At 35.1% G+C, this 25,366-nt stretch overlaps 1 protein-coding gene across 1 annotated transcript in view; it reads right to left on the reverse strand.

The window, feature by feature from the left end:
• Positions 1-25,366, reverse strand: part of LOC129231090 (arylsulfatase I-like) — a 70,885-nt gene that overhangs the window by 6,569 nt on the left and 38,950 nt on the right. Inside the window, exons 7-10 of the mRNA XM_054865337.1 lie at positions 19,722-19,848; positions 18,299-18,595; positions 15,339-15,595; positions 9,985-10,320 (exon numbers count right to left, since the gene is read on the reverse strand). Of these exons, the coding sequence (XP_054721312.1) occupies positions 9,985-10,320; positions 15,339-15,595; positions 18,299-18,595; positions 19,722-19,848 (1,017 nt within the window). The remainder of the gene's footprint in view (positions 1-9,984; positions 10,321-15,338; positions 15,596-18,298; positions 18,596-19,721; positions 19,849-25,366) is intronic.

The raw sequence follows: 25,366 nt of genomic DNA on the forward strand, positions 1-25,366 counted from the left end.
TACGGTTCGTCCAGACCAGACTGATTGAGCTTTCAAATGAAGCGAATAAGTCTTCGAACTGCGTAGCAGATTGAATGAGCTTCCAAAGGAAGCAAATAAATCTTCGAACTGCGTAGCTTTGCAAGAATTACAGGGAAGTAAAATTTTTGATGCGTTCCTGCAGTTCTGTGTTAGCTTTGGCCATGTTTCCATTACGGATTTTTAACTCTCTTGACAAATCAGGAAGGGGGCAAGCTGTTATATTATACCTACCCAAGTTCACTCTGAAGTTTTATTGACACGACTGGCTTTAAACGGGAAGAATTCGGAATTTTTCAGGAGGGTTCTAGGATATCTTCTGGAAGGGTACGGAATTTTAGCGAAAAACATTCCTGGCTTTTTTAAGACATATTACTGCAGAAATTGGGCACAGCAGCTGCCCATTATTTTCCAGGAACGATTCTAAATCGTTTTTACAGTGTACTGTATCTCACAGAGTTGCCGGCACGCGCGGATGTAGAAAGTAGTTTACTTTATTGTATTTCTATTCTTGAGCAATTGATTTATCATGAATGTCCTACTCTAGGATGTTTAATTATCAAGTATGTATTACTCAAGCTGTTATATCACTCGTCTTTTTGTTGTCACATCACTGGTTAAAGCGGAAAATTTTAAAATAAAAAAAAAATTAAAGAACTGAAACCCGCCTACAGCAAAAAGTAAAAGGTATGAAACAAGGTTGAAACTGTTTGATATCATCGTCTTATTGAGCAGTACAAGTCATTTTAACGTTAGATATTCCTATTTATTTAATTCTTTTGAAATCCTGTGTCAGTTGCCTATCAATAACATTTTAATTCTATTTAAATGCCGTAGTCGTGCGCTGTAAAGTACACTAATGTTGGGGGGGGGGGGGGGTGAACACCCCAGGAACTTATTCACTCTCTTTGGGAGCTTAGTCAACTTGGACGGTCCGTACGCTAGCTAAAGACGATACACTTAATAAATACATTTAATTTATCTTTAAACTGTTAAACATTTTTCACACCTATGAAGAGTCTTTCGTGCAACTTGTAGCAGTTTTAGAAACTTGTTTGCAAAGATACTTGATCTTACGGGGAAATAGACGAAAACCCGTGAAATTCCGCAGCGTTCCACGGAAATAATCAGTAACGTTTCGTTTTTTTTTAGTGTATGATGGACCATGTGTTTTTCATCCAACCCATTAATTTCGGCTAATTTCTGAAGACCCCCGTTTTTTTTTCTTTTTAATAGGAAAATACAGTAAATCATACATTTAACTTTATTTAAACATTGAATTTTTGTTTCTCTTGTAAATAGCTTGAAATTAGTACCACAAATGCTTAATTTGAACTGCTATTTTTCTAGTTATTGCAATTTTCAACAGTAATGACAAATCCTAGGTGGCCGAAATCAATTCAAAATGTTTTTCAAGTGTCCATGTTTCAGTCAATAAATTTTTCGAATTGATACATTAACGTTTCGCCACCATGAGTTACAGTATCGGGGGGCACGGCAGTGCCCCCGCCAAGTCGAGCGAGAAGCAAACACTGCCGTATCATCCTTTACTGCAACCATTTCGCCGCATTTTCAGGTCCCTATTTGAGAACCTTCTGATGAGACCAGAACGCAGAAATTTTCGTCATCCAGTAAGCTATAATCACATACTTAAAATCCTAAATTTCAAGCTGTATGTCATTTAGTTCCAAAGTTAAGCGAAAGCAAAGTTTCACATTTATGACACTCACTCACTCACTCACTTACTCATGATCATCAAAATAGATCTAGTACTTCCCATAAACTCAGTGAGGTGAAATTTGGTACAGAGTTAGAGTTTAATGGCCACATAAAGGGAAAATTATAAAAACTAGGCTAATCGAAGATCTGGAGTGACCCTGGTTAGAAAACACAAGAGCCCAACCAAACTGTTAGAGATCGACATACCGCCTTTACGAAAAATATTCAACTTGGTAGGTCGCTTCATTTGATGTCAAAAATCGAAAGTCTGAAGTATCTAATGAAGAACCCTCAGCTGGTCTCAGCTGTATTAGAGACAAGGTAATGCCCCCTTCTACTATTGGTACATAAAAATACGACTGTCATTGCAAAAGTCCAGCGTAGTGGGACACATCTTCTAATTTAATTTAATCTAACTTTAGTCTACTCGAACATTACACGAATTAAATGTTTCTACAAAAAGAAGTGAAATCCCACCAAAAACATTCTGTAAAAAACTAGCCAAGTCTCGATGGAGCTGTTTGTTTATCTCTGAAAAGTAATGAAATCTAGACAAAGTCAGGACAAGTCTAAGGTTCCTTACTGCGATTTCTTTATTATTATAGTTAATTTTGTGTGACTTGGCCGTTAAAGGGTACACAAGGGTACAAAACCAGGTGCTCCATGACACCATTGCACCAATCTGTCGCCAGAACCGCTACCCATTGATAATGGAGAATTGCCACTTGGAAAACGTGTAAATAAAATTGACTTGTACCCACTAACGCATAAAGAATGTTTAACGGCCAAGTCACACAACATTAACTATAACAATAAATAAATCGCAATAAGGAACTTTAGACTTGTCATGACTTTGTCTAGATTTCATTACTTTTTAGAGCTAAACAAACAGCTCCATAGAGACTTGGCTAGTTTTTTACAGAATGTTTTTGGTGGGATTTTTTTTTTTTTTCAATTTGCTCCCATGTACAAACTACAAGCACGAAGCACAGACTGGTTTTCTGGCGTCTTGGCGCCTTGGCATGAAGTTCACTGGTTCCCTCCTCTAAACATACGGAACTTGTTTTTTTTTTAATTGCTGTTCATGTTTTCGAGTTGATGGTTTTTAAACCTGCCTGTCAAGGTAATTTGCTTCCCATTTCTTGCATGTACATGTAGTAACGCAAGATTCTGAAGGTAAACGTTATGGCAGCTGAGCAGAGAATAAAAGAATATCTTCAGTAATACGTACAGTGAAACAAAGAATACCAATGCAACGAAATTTCTGTTTCTGCAAAATACAATTTTAGTCCCGATTCATTTTAAACTATATTTCTTGTATTTCATTACAACTAAATTCGCGTTACAACGAACGAAGTTTGTGGTACCTTGAAGTATTTCATGTGATCTCACTGTAGTTGCCGCAAATTTAATGCTAATCAACGATGTGAGCAAGTAGCAATGCATTATTTACTCTCCTCCCTCCCTGTAGACAGACGAGTGCTGTTATTGATTTATCGAACCAAAAGCAATTTTTACTGTGTTATTAACTTAATTTTCAGTAGAATTCAAGTATATGTAACTTAAAAAAGTTTTAATCGGTAAATTTTTTCCTGTTAATTTTGTCGTTCCATTTATCCCTTCAAAATGCAGAATTTTGTACCTATTGGTTATATATCCCACCAAAAGTGGTGCCACCTGAAAGAGTAGTTGCTATGCCGAAGGATCGCACTAGGTCTGCAAAAGACCCTGCCTCTACCGCAGCTCCATTGGAAAAAAATATATCTATGGTTCATAAGTTCCCAAAAGGGAGAAACCCTTGAACCCCCTAAAATTGGAGATATTCTATACCCCTTTACACGGGAGCGCTGCATCAATCTCTTAATACCACTCCCTCTCTTAAGATCAATCCAAAAGGGACAGCAGGTAGACATTAAAAAACAAACATATAAAGTAAAAAGTATGGCTTTATGAATCAGAGGAACGAGACCAACACAGAAAAAAAAAAAATAAAATAAATAAATAAATATTTCCCTCTTTCGCCACCGACAAGAAAGTTGTCCGGGCTACAAAAGGTGCCCCATACCCTGAAATAGCTAAAGGCTCCCTTTAAGTCTAAATCCGACCCTGCACAGGACTCCCGAATGTTCGAAGTTGAAGTTCTAAACAAGTAATTTTAGATCCTTCATGACGTTAAGGAACACGCCTTATATACGCAGATGCAAGCCTAAGGGATGGGATTCAAGGACTACCTTCCAGAATTTTTCCAAAATTGAAAAACGAAAAATAAATTAAAAAAATGATTGATGGGGAAAATGATGGGACTCAGGACTCTTCCCTAGACATTTTTCGAGATTAAAGTCCCAAAACCCCAGTTGTAAGCGGTCTTTGATTACGTTTACACTGTAAAACATTTTACTTAACCTTACTTCATAAATTCGGTGGCAGCTCAGCTGCCTCCACTGCTCTGGAGTAACTTAACTGATTATACTGGTGTAAAGTTACACATTGCTTGTGGAAGGTTACACCATGGTAATGCAACTATAGCGTAACGTGTCACTACTTTCTGCATAAGGTTACACCAGAAGTTTCTGTATACTTACAGAGAAATTGCTTGAAAGGTTACACATTAGCAAAACTTAAAGCTTTCATCTGACTTTCTCGCATAGGCTGCTGGTGCACCAAAAAAAAAAAAAAAAAAAAAACGGGGGGGGGGGAGGGTGCAAATAAAATGTGTGGAGGGTGTAGGTAGGTAATGTGGGTGGTGCTCCTGGCTCAGACTTTCTTTTTTGGAAATTTAGAGTCAACTATTGAATTTTAAAGGCATTATTCACTGTAAAAACGATTCACAAACGTTCCTGGAAAATAATAGGCAGCTGATGTGCCCACTTTCTGCCAGTAACATATCTCGCAAAAACCAGGAAAGTTTTCCGCTAAAACTCAGACACCTTCCTGAAAAAGCCAGAAATCTTCCCGTTTAAAGCCTTCGTGTCACTGGAAGTTCGAAGTCATCTCTGGTAGGGATAATATTACAGCTTGGCACCTTCCTGATTTATCAAGATAGTGCCAAAAGCAGTACTGCAAGCACGGCCAAAGCTACGAAGTCCACCAAAAGTAGTACTGCAAGCACGGCCAAAGCTACGAAGTCCATACTTATTCGCTCCCTTTGGGAGTTTAAACAGCATGGACGAACCGTAAACGAACTGAAGCCGATACACCTTATAAATACTCTCAATTAATCTTTAAACTGGGAGCGAAAATATTTTTTACAACTGAGAGAAGTCTGCATTTGTGCAACGTGTAGCAATTCAGGAAACTTTTTGTGAATGATACCTGATATTTCCAGAAAGGGGATAAAAACCATTGAAATCTCGAAAGGTGACACGGAAATAATCAGTAATGTTTCTGACATTTTTTACAGTGATAAACAGATTAAAATAAGATTCTATAAACTTCTGTAACCATATGGCACTTCTACAACGATGAATTTGCTTTATTGTTTCCTTTTTTGAATTATGAGAAAAGTAAATGCGTCAATTTTTTGCTTTTTGGTAATTTAATTAAGTACGTGTTATAAATTTTTTTCATTAAATAACACTAATTATTTATTTAATATTTTATTGTTTACTGTTTTTCGTTCTCGAAAATCTATAAAATCAAGTCAATATGTTTGACGGTGAGAGTGGGACTCTCGAACTTGGACCCTTCCCTTGCAAAATTCCACTGTGTGTTTAGTGTTTCAAGTTCGAAAATTTTCAGAGACTGGACCCCCCATTTTCCCCCTAACATTGTCAAAAATTGCATTTTTGGAACTTGGATTTCGAAAAGAACGAACTTTTGAACTCCCACTTCCCTTAACATTACCAAAGAATGCCAACTATCATATTTTTAAGATTTAAAATTTTAAAAATGTCTTAACTTTGATTTTTTATTTTCTATTTCGAAAATTTGCCAGACGAATTTCAAACTCAGCCTCTCTAAAATGGTTTCACTGCATTAAAAAAAAAAAAAAAAAAAAAAAAAAAAATGAATTTTGACATCTTGAATTCAAATTATGTTTTTCGCAATCACGAGTGTGTGTATGTAGGCGTGTGTGTTTGTGTGTGGGGGGAGGGCATGTGTGTTTGTGTGTAGGGTTATGTGTATCTGTGTGTAGGCATATGTGTTTGTTTCTGTGTGCAGGCATGAATGTGTGGGTAGTTGTGTGTATGTGTTTGTGTGAGTATGTGTTTGTGTGTGAATGTGTTTGTGTATGTGTGTAGGTGTATGTGTGTGTGTGCGTGTGTGTAGTTGTGTATGTATGTGCGTGTGTGTAGAATATGGACGCAACCTGGAGACGGCTTTCGCTATAGGAGCAGTATCGTGAGGACCCGGTCGACGGTCATGCTGCAGAGGGTGCTGGCGGGAAAATAAAATGATAGGAATTCAAAACAGTCAAATGAGAACAATATGCAATCGTGATTGCTCAAAGAAAAAAAAAAAAAAAAAAAAAACGAAACGTCACTGATTGCTTTCTGGTAACGTTCGCAACTTGTCGGTACGATAAGACTCGCGTTGGGTGTTAGGACCCCACTCAGGTTATTTCCTCTCTTACACTGTTAAAAAAATTTCCTGAAAATAACGGAGAAAGTACCGGCAGCAAAGTTGCCGTAAATATTACGTTTACGTTCAATGACTTTCCGTGATTTAACAGAAGTTCCATTTCTTATTTCTCCGTAGTTGTAGTTTTCCGTTTATAAATTTCTCGTGACTGAACGAAAATTCCATTTCTTATTTTTCCGTTCATTTACGATCTTTCTGTGTTTTAACAGAATTTACGTTCCTTATTTTTTCATTGCGATATTTTTTCAATTTCTCACTTTCCCGTATTTAAGTAAAAAGATTTTATTTTCAAAAAATATTTAAAAAGTTATGTCAAGTATTGACTTTTCGTTTCATTAAAAATTTAGTTCTTTAAAATGATATATAGTACAGATATAGTTAACTGTTCTAAAATTATTACTTTTTTTATTTGCATTTGTTACTCAAAGATTTTTTAAATTAACATCTGGAGAGAGAATTTACCTAACATACCAAGCATCCATTTGCTGACCAAAACTTTTTATATCAACTTCAGATGAATCAAATTAATCAAATAGTACTAGCAGAAAAATTGATGGATTTGAATAGAACACCAATTATCCCTGCTGATACTGTTCGATATTCCCTTCGTCGTACATTGTCTGGGGTGGCATGGAAAAACATACATGAAAAATATGATATTTTTATTTGCAGAATATGTCAAATAAAATGCTATTAAAAACAGGTTGACGTTATCATATAATAATATATCTGATAGAGAGTACCGCATATCTATAGTGTTTAAAAACAGAATCATTGACATGCACGTGAAGAATTTTTGGCTCCCCAGATGCTACATCCCCCCCCCCAATGATATCCAAATTTTTCACTCATTGGAATCGCAACATAGATTTTTAGTAAATAATCTTTATTACTTAAGCATATATCAATATCAATCAGTTCGTATTACCCGAACTGTTTTTCCAAGAAACTTGCAATAATCTCAAATAAGTTGTTGGATAAGATCTTAATAAATTAAATTAAGTACTTATTGTTGCAAAACTTTCATTGTATATATCAAAGATCAACAATACACCTTTATTTAGAGATTTAAAATAGTTACTTTCAGTACTCCAAACTGTGAAGCGAATCCCCCCCCCCCAAAAAAAAACTGAGTGATTTTTCCTATCTTGCTCGCACACCACGATAATCTCCGGTGTAGATACGAAATGGCATTTAGTGTATTAACTTTCAAGAATGCGTAAGAGCAATAAAAAATAACTCTATAATAGTTGTATAAATTCTAAATAAACTATCATCGGAATTCTATCAAATGCATATTAACAAGGAAAATACATTTGTATATTAACATGTACAAAGATATTCAACAACACTTACATATGACCAGCGGTGCTAAATGCATCTGGATACAGCTAATCCAATAGCCTTTATTTTAAATTGATAACACGAGATCCTTCAACTATTCTCACTGCTAGAGCACACAATATGACTAACGAATAGAATTGTTCAAAGTATTGAGCAAAGTATTAAAACCACAAAAATCTAATACTGACTCAGTAAAACCCACATCAAATCACCAGGGCGATCAAAACACATCTGCCAGTCTAAAAATGGCGCGAACATTTTTCCAAACCTACAAAGCTCAAAGGCGTATGAACAATTTCGACATAGGAGTATATTATTCTCCAGACATGAAATAGCAAGCTATCTATTTTGTCTACAGCATCCGAGTTGTTATTCTGAATATGCTTTTAATTAGCAAAATGTAACAGTGCGATTAATAAGCACTATCAATAAGTGATGTTTATCATGACTTAAAGACTAGTCGGAGCTAAGTACAGCACGGCAGCAACCCTAGAAATGGAAAAATTCCGTTTTCGTCGGGATGTTTACGTTTTTGTAAGGAAAAAATACATTTTGAAGCATTACGGAAATATTCTGTTAAAATCAGTCAGAAAAAACTACCTGAATTTTCAGTTTTTTTTTTTTTTTTTTTAACAGTGTAGTGCAAAAAAAAAAAAAATGTCTTGTTTATATGTTTGAATAAATTAATAATTGGTGCATATTGATTGTGAAAAAGCATGAACTTAATAAATTCTGAATAAACAAACAGTAAAAAGCAACAGGTGTAAAGAGGGTTGTTCTAGGATGATTTTTTTAATACTGTTACAGTCGAACCTCGATTTAACGAATTCATTGTGACCGAATCTGTTATGCGTTAAATCGGGGTTATTCGTAATGTCGGAGTGCAAACAAAATATACAAAGAAATTGCCCTTATCTTATCTAAAAGTCCCAATAAGCAACTGCAAAACATATCCATAATTAGAAAGTATCAGCATTCCGCGACTTATACCTACACTGTAAAAAAATTCCGAAACGTTACTGGTTATTTCTGTGGAACGTCTTGGGATTTCACACGTTTTCACCTATTTCCCCACAAAAACAAGTATCGTCACAAAAAAGTTTTCTGAATCGCTACAAGTTGCACGCGTGCAGACTTCTCACTGTTGTGGAAAATATTTTTAGAAAACCAGTTTAAAGATTGAATGAGCGTGTTTATTAAGTGTATCGGCCTAAAGTTGCTTACGGCTTGTCCAGATTGACTAAGCTCCCAATGATAGCGAAAATGTCAATGGATAGCAATAGTCTTTGCAAGGCAGGAACTGCGGGCAGGAGATATGCTTGGTTACTTTCTTGCATAGCTTTGGCCGTGGTCAATCTGATTTTTATGGAGCCTTCTTGGTAAATTAGGAAGGTTCGGTTAAATTACACTAAACCTACTTAATTTTTCTAGAATGTCTTAATGGTTCTAGAGACATGACTGGTTTAATAGGGCAGATTTTGCGCGTCTTCATAAAGTTTCAAGCTTAATTTCAGAAAGGTTACTGACTTTTAGCGGAAAGTGTTCCTGTTTTTTCCAAGATATGTTACTGGAAGAAATTGGGCACATCAGCTGCCCATTATTTTCCAGGAACGTTTCTGAATCGTTTTTACAGTGTAGTTAATTTGAACTTTTAAAGTACTGAGTAATAGATGTTTGACAATTTCCTTGATACTTGACTAATACTGCGTCATTTACAGCCTGCTGCATGAAAAATGTTTTTAGTTTCCAGGCCATGGCTATTCACTGAAAAAAAAAAAATCCGAAACGTTACTGAGTTACGTTTCGGGATATCAATGGTTTTTATCCACTTCTTGGAAAAATCCAGTACCATTGTCAAAAAGTTCCCTGCAGGCGAGTAAAATTTGTGTAATAATTACTTGCTATTGTGGTTTAGCGTTGGCCATGTTTGCAATTCTGCTTGTAGAACTTCCTTGCAAAATCAGGAAGGTTTTAGGATGAATGAAATGAATTCTTTCTTAACTTATTTCATGTTTCTTAAATTTAAAGACAATTTCATTTACATATTCTTAGCATTTGTTTCCCATAATTGCTTTTTGTTTCTGCTTTGGATGATCAATTATTAGTTGATCTATTGTATTAACCAAAATTATATTCAAATGCCTACTTATTATTATTATTATTGCTATTATTATTATTATTCATACAAACTTCATACATACACTTCATTCGAGTGTTATGTATCTCTAGTATGTCCATTTCTTTATGTATAGATAAATGATAAACCAAAAAAGATACAGATAGATATATTGATAAATAAGATACTTTTTGCTTAAAACTTACTTCAGTTTCAAAAGACGCCAAATTATTGTACTCGCATGGATCATCTTGTATGTTGAAGAGACATGGAGCTGTTAAAGGATCGCAGGCTGCTGAAGGAGTTTCTGTTTTCCCCCCACATTTCACAATAACTGGATTCATACAGTTTGCTTCAATATCATTAAAGACATTATTTTCATTGTTTTTATCACATTTGCGACTCACAGAAGGCCATTTATTCAGGCGTACATGTTCGTGAAGTCCAGATTGGAGATCGCAAAAATTTTCAAAAGGTTTCACATCGTACGTTTTTTGAAGAATCCTCTGTACTACAGCTTTTTTTGCATGTTTTTGGTAGACCTGAAAATTGAAACTGTTATTATTTTTAGTGGAATAAAGAAATAGGCCCAAAAAAGAGCAATATGAGGGCTGTTAGAAAAGTATCCGACCTTTTTTATGTGACCTTTTTTATTTTCTCAAAATCTAGATGGATATCTAGACGGACGCTTGCTTGTGCTGACCTCGAACCTTTGTGTACATAAGTGAATTTTCCCCCTCTGTCCATTGCGTCAGTCGCTCGCAAACAGCATTTGACTGAGTTAATTTTTTTGTGCTCTCCTCGTTTTTTTAAATTTCAAGAAAAAAAAAAAAATGACTGGAGTAGCGCTACTGCATCAAATTTTGCTGGAAACTGGGCAACAGCTAAGTGAAAACTACGTGGAAGACCTCTTTCTGTGACGCACAACTCTCCGCACATGATTCGGACTTTTTTTTGCGAAAAACTAGGCTTATCTGGTTCAACAATCTTCTTAATATCCTGATATGTCGCCCTGTGACTTCTTGATGTTCTCCAAACTCACGAGGCGATTGAGAGCAAAGGGGTTTCTCACAAAAGAGCACATTATGGCTGCAACGACAGATGAGCTAAACTTTATTCTGATACGAGCCTTCTCGGAGTACTTCTAACAATAACACCGCATCTGTAAGAAGTGAGTCGAGTCCCAAGAAGACTAATTTGAGGTTGATTAGATTTAGACAACAGCGCTCCAATTTGTAATTTTTTTCCTTCGACCTGGTCGGATACTTTTCCAACAGACATTTTGTATATTGTGGTAAAATCTCTTTTAGTAAAAATCATTGTTAAAAGTATTAGTTCATTTGTGCAATTCACACTATTTTTTCAATTTTTCATGAGTTTACTTATGGATTTCACCAAAAGGTGTGCGTAGCAGTTTCGAGATTATAAATGTTCTGCTCTTTAAAAAAAATTAAGTTCTGAAAGTATGAACTTTTCATATGAATTTCAAAATATATTGCTTGTCTTTGTCAGAAAAACCCTTTTTATTTGTTATTTATTTAGTGTTTGATCCGATGATTTAAACTCTTATGAATTGTTTACGAATAGAGTTTATCTAAGAAGAAAAATAAAGGATTGTTTTTCGGAAATCGAACTATTTTAACGCGTTCTGTCATTTGCCGTCATATCTTTTTGGAAGCTGGATTTTTAAATTTTCGCATGAAAAACCTTGCAAATAAGCTTTGTTCTGTTCAACGCGTCCACCTAAAATGCAAAAAAGCATATAAAACGGCAATTCTCGTGGTGATTGTGCATTTTTCCATACTCTTTCGAAACGGTCCAAACCACCCTTCTCCCTGTAATGACTAATTTGGGCTTGGGAAGCACAACACTACTGCATTTCTCTTCGTATTTCATTTCGCAGAATGGATTGGAAGAGGCTGGAAAGGGCAGAACACATATTTTTGAAAGGAAATGAATGATAAATTATGCAAATAAATCTACAGTAAAACTAACATTCATAAAATCAAACATCTTCACACCGGTACTTATACGCACAGTTATAATAACCATATTATGGCCAGAATGTCTGCATTTATACAAAAACTGAAAGTCAGAGAGTAATGTTGTTAAAACCGAAATGGGGGGGGGGATATATTGTATAGATGTGTTTCGTGATAACAAGCAGCTCTTTCCTCAATGCACAAAAGTTTTAAGCCTTGGATGCTACCAATAGTCCCCGTAAAGCTTCATTCTGACAGTGCTGCACATATAAAGCATTGTTCTTTGACATTTTACTTTCTTGCGCCTGTAAAACTTGTTCTCTTCATATTTACGTAATGACTCAAAGCAGTTGGACGTTATGTAGTCCACTCTAAGGCTCCTATATAAGGGGAACTGACTTATCCGGCATTTTGTTTCCGAAATTGTCGTGCGAAAAAAATAGTACTTGTACAAAAGTCTCCTAGGAGAAAACTGGTGTCCAAGCTTTTGACGTTGTTGACTGATTGATGTTTGATTATTTTATTCTGTAGATGAAGACGATTTTATTAATACAAATTAAAAACAAAAACAAAAAAAAAATTGAATTTTGAATTCAAATTATGTTTTTTGCAATCACGAACTGAGACAGGACCCTACTCATTGGAGTTATTGTTTCTAGAAACAGCTTCTGTCCCCCCCCCCCCCAAGCCTGCCTCTCCTCCTGGGCGGTTACGTGTGCATAGCTGTGTGTGCAAGTGTGTAGGCTTGTGTGTGTGCGTAGACCTGTGTGTATGTACGTAGACGTGTGTGTGTGTGAGTGTGTGAGCGTGCGTGTGTGTAGGACATGGACGCCTCCGACCAGGAGAAGAGGATAGCTCAAGACCGGAGCAGCCGCGTCGCTCCACGCCGCCTGCAGAGGACAGTGGGCGGTGGTGCTGCAGAGGCTTCTGGTCCAAGCTGAAAAAGGCACGGAACATCAAAAACAGTCAAATGAGAACAATAAGCAATCGTGATTGCTCAATAAGGTGTGAAAATGAAGTTTATAACAGTAAACATTTTCCGATACATTTTTATTGAATTTGTGAACTAAGTATATCTTTCGAGATTCACCTTAAATGACATTTTACTCAACTTATCATCAATTTTTTTTTTCGACATAGCAACCAGCGAATGTTATAACTTATTTGAAAATACTTGAAACGAGGTTGGGTCCAAATTGGTCTTGGAACCAAAATGTCGGATAAGACAGCCTGTCCTTTTCAAGGGATCTTTGAACAAGTCTGCGGCAAAACCGATTGAAAACAAAAGTAGTCAGAATTGTTAAAGCTTGACCGCGGAGGGATGGTGGATGACCTTGAAGGAGAAGCATCATTTGTATCTTTTGCAATAGGCTGCTTGCTATTATTTTGTAATAGATAGGATCAGCGGGAAGACCTCTTACTACTCGGCGTTTTCTAGCTGATTCTACCTGATACAAATGATGTTCCCGCTTCAAAGTCAATCGCCATCTCTCCGTGGTCAAGCTTTAACAGCAAACTTAGGTGAAGCAAGTGAAGCATCGTTACTTGTTTACAAATACGTGAAGGGCTTGAGTATGAAATACAGTCTAACCGTGGATATGTCACTCCTGCCAATCATTTCAGAAACGAGTCCATTCATTGAAATGGGTAGAGAAGGAAGAAAGGACGTGTTCCATATTTACGAGTTTAGCGACATTGGGGAGATTGAGAAAGAATTTTTTATGACAAGTTTTATAAAAAAAGAAAATAATTCTGCAGTCGTGTTAGATTATATATGCATGAGAATATGCATGATTTTGGGGGCAGGGCGAATTGACTACATGAAACCAGAAAAGAGGCTACATTGTCACAAACCATTGTAAATCCAACGTCAGCTACATTTATTTGATTACTTTACATTTTTTTTTTCAATTGAGTCTGCAGTATATCTCTTGAGTGAAATAAATTAATTCTTAATTTATTGTTTCCTGATTGAAGTTGGTTGATATTATTTTCTATTATAAAGAATAACGTTCGAAGTTTGAATGATTAATGCTTACGATTTTTACAATCTATTGAATTTTCAAAAAGTGTTGGTACTCTTCTCGTTTCGTGATTATTTATGATTTAAATGTTTGATTTGCTGAAAAAACTGAATTTTGCTAAAGATAAAGTCAAAATTACAATCTTAGCGTTCTTTATTGCAACACTACTTTTGCCTATCCGCTCTACAATTTTTTGTGTATCACACCTTCAGGAAAATGGACGTCCCTGAGATAAGTCGTGGCCAAGTGCCATCTCTTGACAGCAAGATTTAAATTGGTTTTTGTAGTTTTCTGAGTGTCAACATCCGTGTGAGGCTGACTATACAATTTTTTTTTAATAGACGCAGGCAATAAGGAGCAAAAGGTTATAAGTGCCAAAATTAAAATTTTGGAGCTAACCAGTACAAATGGTTAAAACAAACTTTCATCTGTTTTCAATAAACGATGGTAATAGTATCTGTGACGCGTGCTGTTATACAGTATGGTTTCGAAAAACTTACCAATGACATCCCACCTAAACAGTATGAACATTGCATCTATCACTTTATGCATATGTCACTCTTAACTTTAAAACGACACACTTTATTTTGACGCTTGCATCCCTTTCTTCTCACTGCGTTTAGTGGGATTTACCGATATTTGATTATTTTGCTTTACATCTATTTGATTGCTCTCGTTCATTGCATTTCATTTCGTCACTGAAATGAATCCGAAACGTCACCGATTACTTCCGGGCAGCATTTCGGGGTTTCAAGAGTTTACACCAGTTTCCAGTGAAAAACAAGATTTTAACAAGTTCAATGAATGTCGTTTTTATACTGTGGTGAAAACATTTTTAGCTACCAAGGTAAAATCGTATTAGCTCCTTTATTACTTGTTTCGCCTACAGCTTCTATGGGTTCTCAGGATCGACTAAGTCCCAATCAAGAGCGAAGCGATATTGGAGCTTTGAAGGAATTGCTGCTGCTGTATATTTATACCTAAGAGTCAGAGTGACGTAAGTCTAAAATTGCGATTTTCTGTTTATTAGCGCTTTGTATGTAGAAGCTTGTTCTGCATAAAGCTATGTGAACGTAATTCTTAAAAAAAATCCTTTTCAATTTTTATCATCGTTAAAAGAACGCTTGTCTCATCCTTTGCACGGGCCAGAAAAAAGTTTTTCTTCTCCCTTGTAAAATTATCATAATGGGACTACGTTCTTCTGGCTCTGACGTACATATATTTGCTTTAGGAACCTTCCTGGTAAATCAGGAAGACGACAAACAATTACTAACTACATTAGTTTTCACTGAAGGTTCCTGAGTTAATGCAGAAGCATTACTGAGTTTGACAAGGATTTTTTCTGCTTTTTTCATAAAGGTTCTAGGTTAATTTCAGGAAGGTTTTTAAATATTATTGGGAAACTTCCCTGGTTTTTGCCAGATATGCTATTAGCAAAAATAAAGCACATTGGCTGCCTATTATTTTCCAGGAAAGTTTCGATTTTTTTAGTGATTGAATACTACAGCAATTATATTTATACAAACATTGATTAATAACTTTGAAGAAATTTACCTGACTGAAGGATCGAAGATCCTCTTTAAAGAAAGGTTTGTTTTTCTGTTTTTTCCCCTCCTTGTCGAACCAGCCATCAAAGGAGCCATTGAAAACACTTCCTTTCAATAATTTGTACCGTCCTTTTCGAATGCTTTCCACTTTCCAATCAGGATCAATGTTATGAAGTATATCTTGTCGTTTTGATGTCTTGCCGCAACATATTGAAGGCCATTGATTAACGCCATTGATTGATCCTAGTTTTTCGGGATCTCCACCTAATTTATTAACCATTGGCATTAGTTGCACTGTTAATTTCATGTGAGTGCATATTTTAAAGGTGTGTAGAAATCAGAACTTAACACTTATGGCAACAATCAATATAAGTAATCAATAAAATACTCTCTTATACCTTGTAAGTGTATATAATAATCAAACCTTCTTTGTATGTTCCACACCAATTCTATGAATCTATCACTCAAGTTTTGATAAAACTAAATATTGCGCAGAAATCGAAGTATTGCTCGACTTGAAATTAGGAAAAATTTTAAATCTAAGTAAGACGAAAATGTATCTACCTCACTTTAACCAAAAATACTTTTATTTACAGTGCTACAGGTAATATTTAATGCTTAGACGACCACTGACAGTTGCGTTCCGGCAACCAACCATTTCATTACAGGCCAACTCATGTCACTATTGAGGCGCTGCTGCTGTTGAAACACTATCGAAGATTCGATATAAAGAGAAAAAAAATACACACACACACACACAGTAGCAATAAAGTATTACAAACAAACGAAACTTATAGTGGAACCGCACGAATTGTGTAATAAAAAAGCATAGTAAACCATATTTTTGATGCATACATTATTGGCCCTCGTCTAACCGTTCTCGAGATAAAAGGTCTCAAAGTCACCAAATTTGAAGTATTGGCGAGAAATGAATTCCACGCGGCTTCCCCGTATGTCTACATGTGGCAGGACATCCATTTGCAAAGCGTGATAGAGATGTCTTCTACTTTTCTCCGAAACTTGCTAAATTTGGCGACTTTTCTTAAATATTTGGCAGCCTTTAAAACCTCATATTTCGAGGACAGGGAGACGACGGCAAATAACTCATGCCGCAGAAATATGTTTCAGTATGTTCTTTTGATTGTCATTTATTGAGATTTCTTTCATTATTACACTATCGTATAGTTTCCTGGCAGAAAACAAGAATCGTCAAGTTGTTTTTATGCTAGCAGAATAATTTTGAAATCATATCTTCCATAATTTTAAGGGAAAAATACGGTAAATAAATATTATACAACATATTCGCAAAATTATTATTGATGCAAAACAAATGATTAAAAAAAAAATAGATGAGAATAAACAAAAAAAAAAAAAAAAAAAAATTAAATTTCAAAAATGAATACAAATTTCTTTAAGCAAATTGTTAATTTTATTTTTAGCTAGAATTTAAACGACTAAATTAAATCGCATTCACAACATTGACGATTTGTGAAATAAGAACTGACGGCAAATAGCAGAGCCAACTTTTTTTTTATCAAATTTTTTAAAACCTTCAAAAACTAGTAAAAATAAAAAACTTTTACATTTAAACTACTTTAACATCCACTCTTTGAGCGCTGGTCTGAAAATGCTTAGCATGGTTCCATAAAAACCTAATACACGTTAAAATTGCAAGTGTAAAGAAGTGTGAGAGAAAATTACGACTTCTTCAGAAAATAATTTTTTTACGAAGAGCTTTTCTCAAAAATTTATTTCATAAACATATTTTTAGATATTAAGTCTATATTTTTTAGTAAAATAATCGAAATTGAACTACTGCAGCGAAATAAAAAGCATTTTTTAATAGTAGCCACAAATGGTCTTTCACATTCTACGTGGGGGACCTAATATGTATTCAGTTCTTCATTGTAAAAAATTTCGAAACGTTGCTGATTATTTCCGTGGAACGTAGCGAGATTTCACGGGTCTTCACCTGTTTCCCCATAAAATCAAGTATATTTGCAAAAAATGTTCCTGAATTGCCTCAAGTTGCATGCAGGCAGACTCCTCATTGGTGACATCATTCATTAGACCGATTACGGTTCATCCAGGTTGACAAAGCTCCTAATTAGAGCAAATAGGTCTCTGGATAGCTGCAGCTTTACAGGGCAAGAATTTTGGGCATGGGAGATACTTGGTTCTTACTTGCAATTCTGACCAGGGAGATTTCCGTCATCTTCAGAAAGATTCAAGTGTAATTTCAAAAAAGTTTCTGATTTTTAACGGAAAACTTTCCTGGTTTTTGCAAGATATGTTACTGGAAGAAATTGGGCACATCAGCTGCCCATTATTTTCCAGGAACGTTTCTGAATCATTTTTACAGAGTTTTTCTTTAACAACCTAGGAAAAATTTGGAATAAAATTTCTATTTCCAAGGAAATCGTAGAATAATGTTGTTCGTTGACAGTTAGTAGATGTGGGGGTCGTTTCCAGGACACATATGGAAAAACTCTATAACAACGATTTTTAGGTTAAGACGTGCTACTAGATATTCATCAGCATTACCAGACTAACATCGGTCGGTTTCTAACTATTACGGTCTCTAAAACTCCTTTATTGTAATAGACCAGCCATATAATGGATGTTCTGGTCAAAAAAATTGAAACTGTATGTTTGTTGTTGTTGTCTTGAGCTAGCTAGACTAGCAAGTTTGGGGTGCGCTGCTTCTCTTTTTCAACTGTATCGTAATTTGGTGCGAAGTCCAACTTCCACAGAACACGCATGCCATGAGGACCCGTTTATAGGGTAGGCATCCATACACAGCTACACAACTACATTCGCACAAAGAAAGAACAGGGACAGGACAGAGAAAGTACATCCAGCGATATCCATGCCCGAGCCGGCGGGGCCAAGGGGACCCACCTTGGCACTAGGCGGCCCTGCAAAAGAGTATTTTTTTAGTTTAGTGAAAAGATTCCTGTGCTTTACCTGCTATCGCGTATAGAGTAGGCAACCAGTCTGTTATGTGCATTAAGTTATTAGCAATCTTATGTTTTGCATGTCTTAACTCATGGCTCCATACAAAGGACACGCCTCTAACTCCTCCTTCCCACATGTTGTACTTGCTTCCTCTCAATGGCCAATTCGATCCAGTACTCTGATCGATTCCTTGGACTGCAGCTCCATTGTCAGTTGTAAATATTATCACTGAATTTTCCAGCATTTGAGAGCTATTCAAAGTTGCAAACAGCTTCCCAATCGAATCATCCAAATGTGACGCCATGGCTGGGAAAAAAAAGGAAAGTCAACTGTAGCTTAATTTGCAATACGGCGTTACTTAAAACTTAAGGCGAAAGTGAGGCTTAAAACATCACGTAAAATAAAGGTAGATTGAAAAGTAAAGCATATTTAATGTGAATGAAATTTGCTTTTCTCAATTTATCAATGCCGGCGATATGTGATGGCATCAGCGTTCTTGAGAGTACTTTCTGCAAGATTAAGTGAATTTTCTTTTAAAGAGCCGATTGAGTTATCAAAATTTTGACGTCTATTTTGTTGCTTCAAAATAGGTAAGGTAATAGGTAATAGGTTGTAACACGGCAAAGACTTTTCGGTATTTTTGTCATAAATTCTTGGCTTATTGACAATACTAAATAATCTTTAATAAAAAATGTTAAAAATCTACCTCTTACTTTAGGGTTAACGCTATATTTAGGAGCAAGCAAATGAATACTTAAGAACGTTAGCAAGTTATTGAAAAAGTGAAGACGAAGTTTTTATGATTTACAGAAGAATTGCTTTTGAGAAAACAAACTGTTCAGTATGTAATTTTTTCAATGTTCGTAAGGAAGCAGAATACGTCCTTAGTTGCCCAGCAACTAAAATGGTACCTTTACGTGAAATTTGCTTGCCAGTTACGAAACTTCACTGTTAAGTCATCAACAGGTTGAGGCAACTTATGAATTCCAGTTCGCGGAACCGCCACAAAGTGACGTTGAAGTGAAATTTTCATTATGTCACAAAATAACCGATCATAAATTAATTGTTGTAGCGACGTTTTAGTGAAGTCATATGAAACATATTAAAAATGTGTACGACGTGACTCTAGTGAGAAGTCAAAATTCTGTCACTTTATTACTGTGACCCTTGTGACTCAAGGTGACGTCACTAAATGACGTTGAAGTGAAGTTTTTATAATGTTATAAAGCGCCCAATCATAAATCAATTGTCGTTGCTACATTGTAGTGAAATCACATGAACCATATAAAAGATATGTTAAGACGTGATTCCTGTGAGATGTCAAAATTCTGTCACTTTATTACTGTGACCATTGTGACTCGCAGTTATGCCCTCATAGTTTTGCGGTGACATGTTGTGCCACCAGGTATGTAATTTATGAAAACATATTTACCTGCAAATATCCTTCTATCTCTGTCATTGATATGCGAGAATTTTTTAATGTAGTCCAATGGAGCTTGCAATGGAGAGTACTTATTTCCAGCATGCACAGCTTGATGGGCCACGTACAAAAACAAAGGCTACAAAGAGTAATATAATAATCATACGCTAGAATTTACTATTTTCGCAAGATAGAGTTTAAAACTAATATATATATATATATATATATATATATATATACATATAAAACAAGAGATACAATTTAAGACAATTTTAAAATAGAAATTCAAAGAAATTGAAAAAATCAAAGACATAAAAACATTAAAAAACTGAAGGAATAAATACAAAAGTGTACCGTAATACCAGCGCAAAGCTGCTAGAAACAAAAACAGCACAAACATATTCACACAAACAGTCAAAATACAAATGAAAAAGCAAATGAAAAAAGCGAGAACATCAAAATGGAAAATGAAAAAGATGAACCCAGGACCAACACTTTCTCAAGGGGGGGGGGGGATCGGTCCTAAAGTTCACACGGCCCTTTCTGTCTAGCAAGAGGGAAGGTCCCAATAGCTTGCTACCCTCCCCGAGAGCCTTAGAAGAGAAAGGAATCAGAGAACATACCTTAAGATAAAAGAGCAGAAGAAAGTTCCGGAGTGCATCCAAACGGAATGAGCACATTGAAATTAAAATTGACCTGCACGTGCCAGGCAAAGATGCAGTTAAGACACGGCAGCAGCGGGACATGGAATTGAAAACCGTGGAGTTGAAAAAACCTGGAGTATAGTAAAGCCGAGGAGAGAAAAAACAAAAATTGGATCGGAAATTACATCAGAAATATTCAGGATAGCTCCTAGCAGACCTTTCATAGCTTAGGTGGCCTTACTGCAATAATACAATTGCGCTATACTTCACTCTGCTAGGCAATTCCCTACTTTTCTAATGTAGCTTAAATAAAAAGATTGAGGGACTTTATTATAGTCTAAAGTGCTTTTCATTAAATTAAGATTTTTAGAAACAAAATCATTTCTGTTGCAGATAGTTTTAATTCTGTTAATTTCATTAATCAAGGTATTACGAAAAACTTTAATAGAAATATTTGAATCCCATGAAATCAAACGATTAACATGGAATTGAAAGGACATTCGTTTATCAAAAAGATCAATATGCACAGAATTATCCGAAAGAGAAAAGTTAAGATCCAGGACATCAGATTGATTGATATTATTATTGGTGTGGATAAGTTCTAATTCGGGAGGATAAATACTTTTGGAATCATTAAAAAAGTTGTGATAATTGAAAATAATGAAGTCATCGACGTATCTGAAAGCCCTAGGAATGAATAAGGTGAAGTTTTTTTCAAAGTGGTGTAAGTACAGGTTGGCTTGCAAAAAGCAATGTTCACCATTGTAAATGTAGTTGTTAAACAAACAGTAATTAATTAAATCGGACCATCCATTTTCATTAATGTCCAGCGTGTTGCTAAAGTCATAAAAGTATGACATGAGAACTTCTTTTAAACTAGCAATAGAAATACTTGTAAATAGGTCTTTGAAATCAAAGGAATAGATACATTCGATTGTATTATATTTCAGAAATTCTAGAACAGGTTTATTATTCTTAATGATCCAAGTGTGGCCGTCATCCTGAATTTTATTAAAAATTGAATTTAACAGGTTAACAAAAATTTTTCCTGGGGAATTCATATAAGAGTTGGAACCACATGTTATATATCGGAATTTTACAGGATTTTTATGAAATTTGGGATATATGGTGATATACGGAAAAATAATCTTAGAGTTTTTAATATTAACTTTTTTGTTGAGGGCAATAACCTTTTTTGCAATGGTGTTATACGAAGCGTTAACTTTTTTGTAGGTGGAGGAATTCTGAAGTTCTTCATCTAATAATTGGAGATTTGGATAATTTTTTACAAATAATTGAAAAGTTGTTGGCTGCTTTGTCAAGCCAACGTATCTCTTCCTTTGATTTCAAAGACCTATTTACAAGTATTTCTATTTCTAGTTTAAAAGAAGTTCTCATGTCATACTTTTATGACTTTAGCAACACGCTGGACATTAATGAAAATGGATGGTCCGATTTAATTAATTACTGTTTGTTTAACAACTACATTTACAATGGTGATCATTGCTTTTTGCAAGTCAACGGTATTCCTCAGGGATCTTAAGTTCTCTTCAGTATTAGCCAACCTGTACTTACACCACTTTGAAAAAAACTTCACCTTATCCATTCCTAGGGCTTACAGATACGTCGATGACTTCATTATTTTCAATTATCACAAATTTTTAATGATTCCAAAAGTATTTATCCTCCCGTATTAGAACTTATCCACACCAATAATAATATCAATCAATCTGATTTCCTGGATCTTAACATTTCTCTTTCGGATAATTCTGTGCATATTGATCTTTTTGATAAACGAATGTCCTTTCAATTCCATGCTAATCGTTTGATTTCATGGGATTCAAATATTTCTATTAAAGTTTTTCGTAATACCTTGATTAATGAAATTAACAGAATTAAAACTATCTGCAACAGAAATGATTTTGTTTCTAAAAATCTTAATTTAATGAAAAGCACTTTAGACTATAATAAAGTCCCTCAATCATTTTATTTAAGCTACATTAGAAAAGTAGGGAATTGCCTAGCAGAGTGAAGTATAGCGCAATTGTATTATTGCAGTAAGGCCACCTAAGCTATGAAGGTCTGCCAGGAGCTATCCTGAATATTTCTGATGTAATTTCCGATCCATTTTTTGTTTTTTCTCTCCTCGGCTTTACTATACTCCAGGTTTTTTCAACTCCACGGTTTTCAATTCCATGTCCCGCTGCTGCCGTGTCCTAACTGCATCTTTGCCTGGCACGTGCAGGTCAATTTTAATTTCAATGTGCTCATTAAGTTTGGATGCACTCCGGAACTTTCTTCTGCTCTTTTATCTTAAGGTATGTTCTCTAATTCCTTTCTCTTCTAAGGCTCTCGGGGAGGGTAGCAAGCTATTGGGACCTTCCCTCTTGCTAGACAGAAAGAGCCTTGTGAACTTTAGGACCAATCCCCCCCTTGAGAAAGTGTTGGTCCTGGGTTCACCTTTTTCATTTTCCATTTTGATGTTCTCGCTTTTTTCATTTGCTTTTTCATTTGTATTTTGACTGTTTGTGTGAATATATATATATATATATATATATATATATATATATATATATATATATATATATAAATATCTCGAGAAAGAGATTCGATTCATTAACAATTACACATATAATAAGGTAAAAGCACCGAATATGGGCAAATTTAGCCTTTGTCACCTACAACTGGCATAATTACGAAAAAAAATATGATGAGATTAAGGGATTAACTTAATTCAGGATACTGGCATTAGTATTATTAGTAAAGATTTTAGTTTTGAATTTTAATTTTGGAAGAAATCCGGAAAAGGTTTGTTTACATGGATGGTTCCTACTATGGAGTAATTCAAAAATAAAATGAGAAAACAAGTGTTTGAATTTCATAAATGAACTATAAGCACTTGAAACAGATTATGTTCTTTTTTACGATTACCAGAGTCCATATGAGCCTATTTGGAGCATATTGACAGCAAACCTACTAAACAGCCCCCGATCATTTAAAGATGACTTACGCAATGAGCACACACAGTATCATTTTAGTCTTCCTTTTCACTTCTTCTTTGTTTATTTACTCCGGAAAAAAGTAAGTGGCTTCACCTCATACTACGTATTTTGCTCGATACTGCAGCCAACCCCATCTTGCGCGTTTCTTAATTTGCATTCTTAATCACATGCATTAACTGCGTTTGAAGTCGAATTAACACTGACAAAATGCGAACTTAACGTTAACAAAAAAAGATGTAATAACTTGTATAGTTATTAAACTTCCAACGCATAAGAACAATGTGGTTACCGTAGGACTGTAAAAAAAAAAAAAAAAAAAAAAAAAAAAAAAAAAAAAAAAAACCCTTTGAAACTGTAAAACAAGCAAAGCAAAAATTCTCTACAACTGCAGCTCAAATCATTTTCTAGTCACAACACAAAGCATTAAGTCTTACACAAACAAGTTACGACGTTCTCCGTAAATGCCGGATGCATGCATAAAAAATACATATAGGTACCCCATATACTTGAACGTACAGTCATATTGGGTGACTTTACCCTACAGGGTGTTTCAAAATAATCACCAGAATTCGAAAAAAATAATAACTATTCAGACTTTAATTTTTTAAAATTAAATTATGCATTGGTTGAAAGGAAAAAAAAAAAAAAACTTGAGTTTCACCTCATTAAAAAGCACTAACTTTCTTTCCTCGCCCGAAACAATGTTTGAATATTGTGACTGAACAACAAAAATCGGATTGTGTGCGAAAGTGCACGATCGGATTGCGAAATTGGATATGCAGCTGCGAGGATTGTTAGAAGTTGGCAAAGCTTGACTGCGGAGAAATAGCGGGTGAACTGAAAGCGAAAACGAATCACTTCGTTTTATAATAGGTAGAATCGAGAAGAACGCGAGCTTTGATTGCTTGCTCGTCGGTCAGAACGCGTAAGCAATCAAAGCTCGTGTTTTCACAGATCCTACCGATTACAAAATGAAGTGGTCCGTTTTCGCTCGAGTTCACGAACCATCTCTCCGTGGTCAAGCTTTAGAAGCGAATTAAAAACAATGGTTGTCTGAAGCGAAAAGAAAAATCACCTGGCCATCCCAGTATATCTGTCGAAAATAACTTCATAGGCCGTGCACGTAAAGATCCATTTTTCAAAAATAATTTTCCATGTAACATAAAAATTATTCTGATGTTTCTATATTTAGTATTTTTTATAACATACGCGTTTCAAATCGAGTCATTTTTTTTTAGAAACACCTTGTGTATAGATATTAGTTTTCATCTGTGATTAATAAACAGATCATTGAAATATTTTAATTATTAATGCACAGTTATAATGATGAGACCATGGCGTGACACCAGAGTTTCCGGGGGTCGGAGTGCCGAAACTAAAAATTAATCTTTCTGCTTGTTTCTGAACGATATAATGCACCTATTGTTTAAAAAATCTCGTTGTATAAAGCATACAGTAGAAAAATACCTTCTCGTATCTACTGAGGGCACTAAAACAATTTAAAAGCTCAAAATAAATCTCTCCTTAATCTTTTTGAAACATGCTCATTTATAAGAATTAATGGACTTGTAATTGTGATCAGTTGTTGTGCATAATGAAACATTTTGCTCTGCAAATAATGCAGATTATTTGCTAATATACGAAATAATGGTTTATAGGTCTTGTCAGTGGATTTTTACACATGGAGTGCACTTTATGATGCAGTGATTATCAGATAACAGTTACAAGATGAATAGAAATAAACAATTTTGAAATGAGTAAAATTTTGTTTCTTATCTTCTTAATCATTTCCACTCGACTTTTTTTGCTGCATGTAGTAGCAAAAGATATCGTACAGTAGGCTCTCATATATCAGGTTCTCGAAAATCCGAACCGATTTCGGGAATAATATATATTTCAAAAATAACAAATCAGTAAAACATACGCGATTATTCCGCACTGCTTACATGATATGCATTTTGTACATTTGGGTGCATCACGTCCTGATAAAATTGACGTCTTTTGCGATTCG

The sequence above is a fragment of the Uloborus diversus genome, chromosome 10 (assembly GCF_026930045.1).
Source record: "Uloborus diversus isolate 005 chromosome 10, Udiv.v.3.1, whole genome shotgun sequence".
In the NCBI taxonomy this organism is placed as follows: domain Eukaryota; kingdom Metazoa; phylum Arthropoda; class Arachnida; order Araneae; family Uloboridae; genus Uloborus; species Uloborus diversus.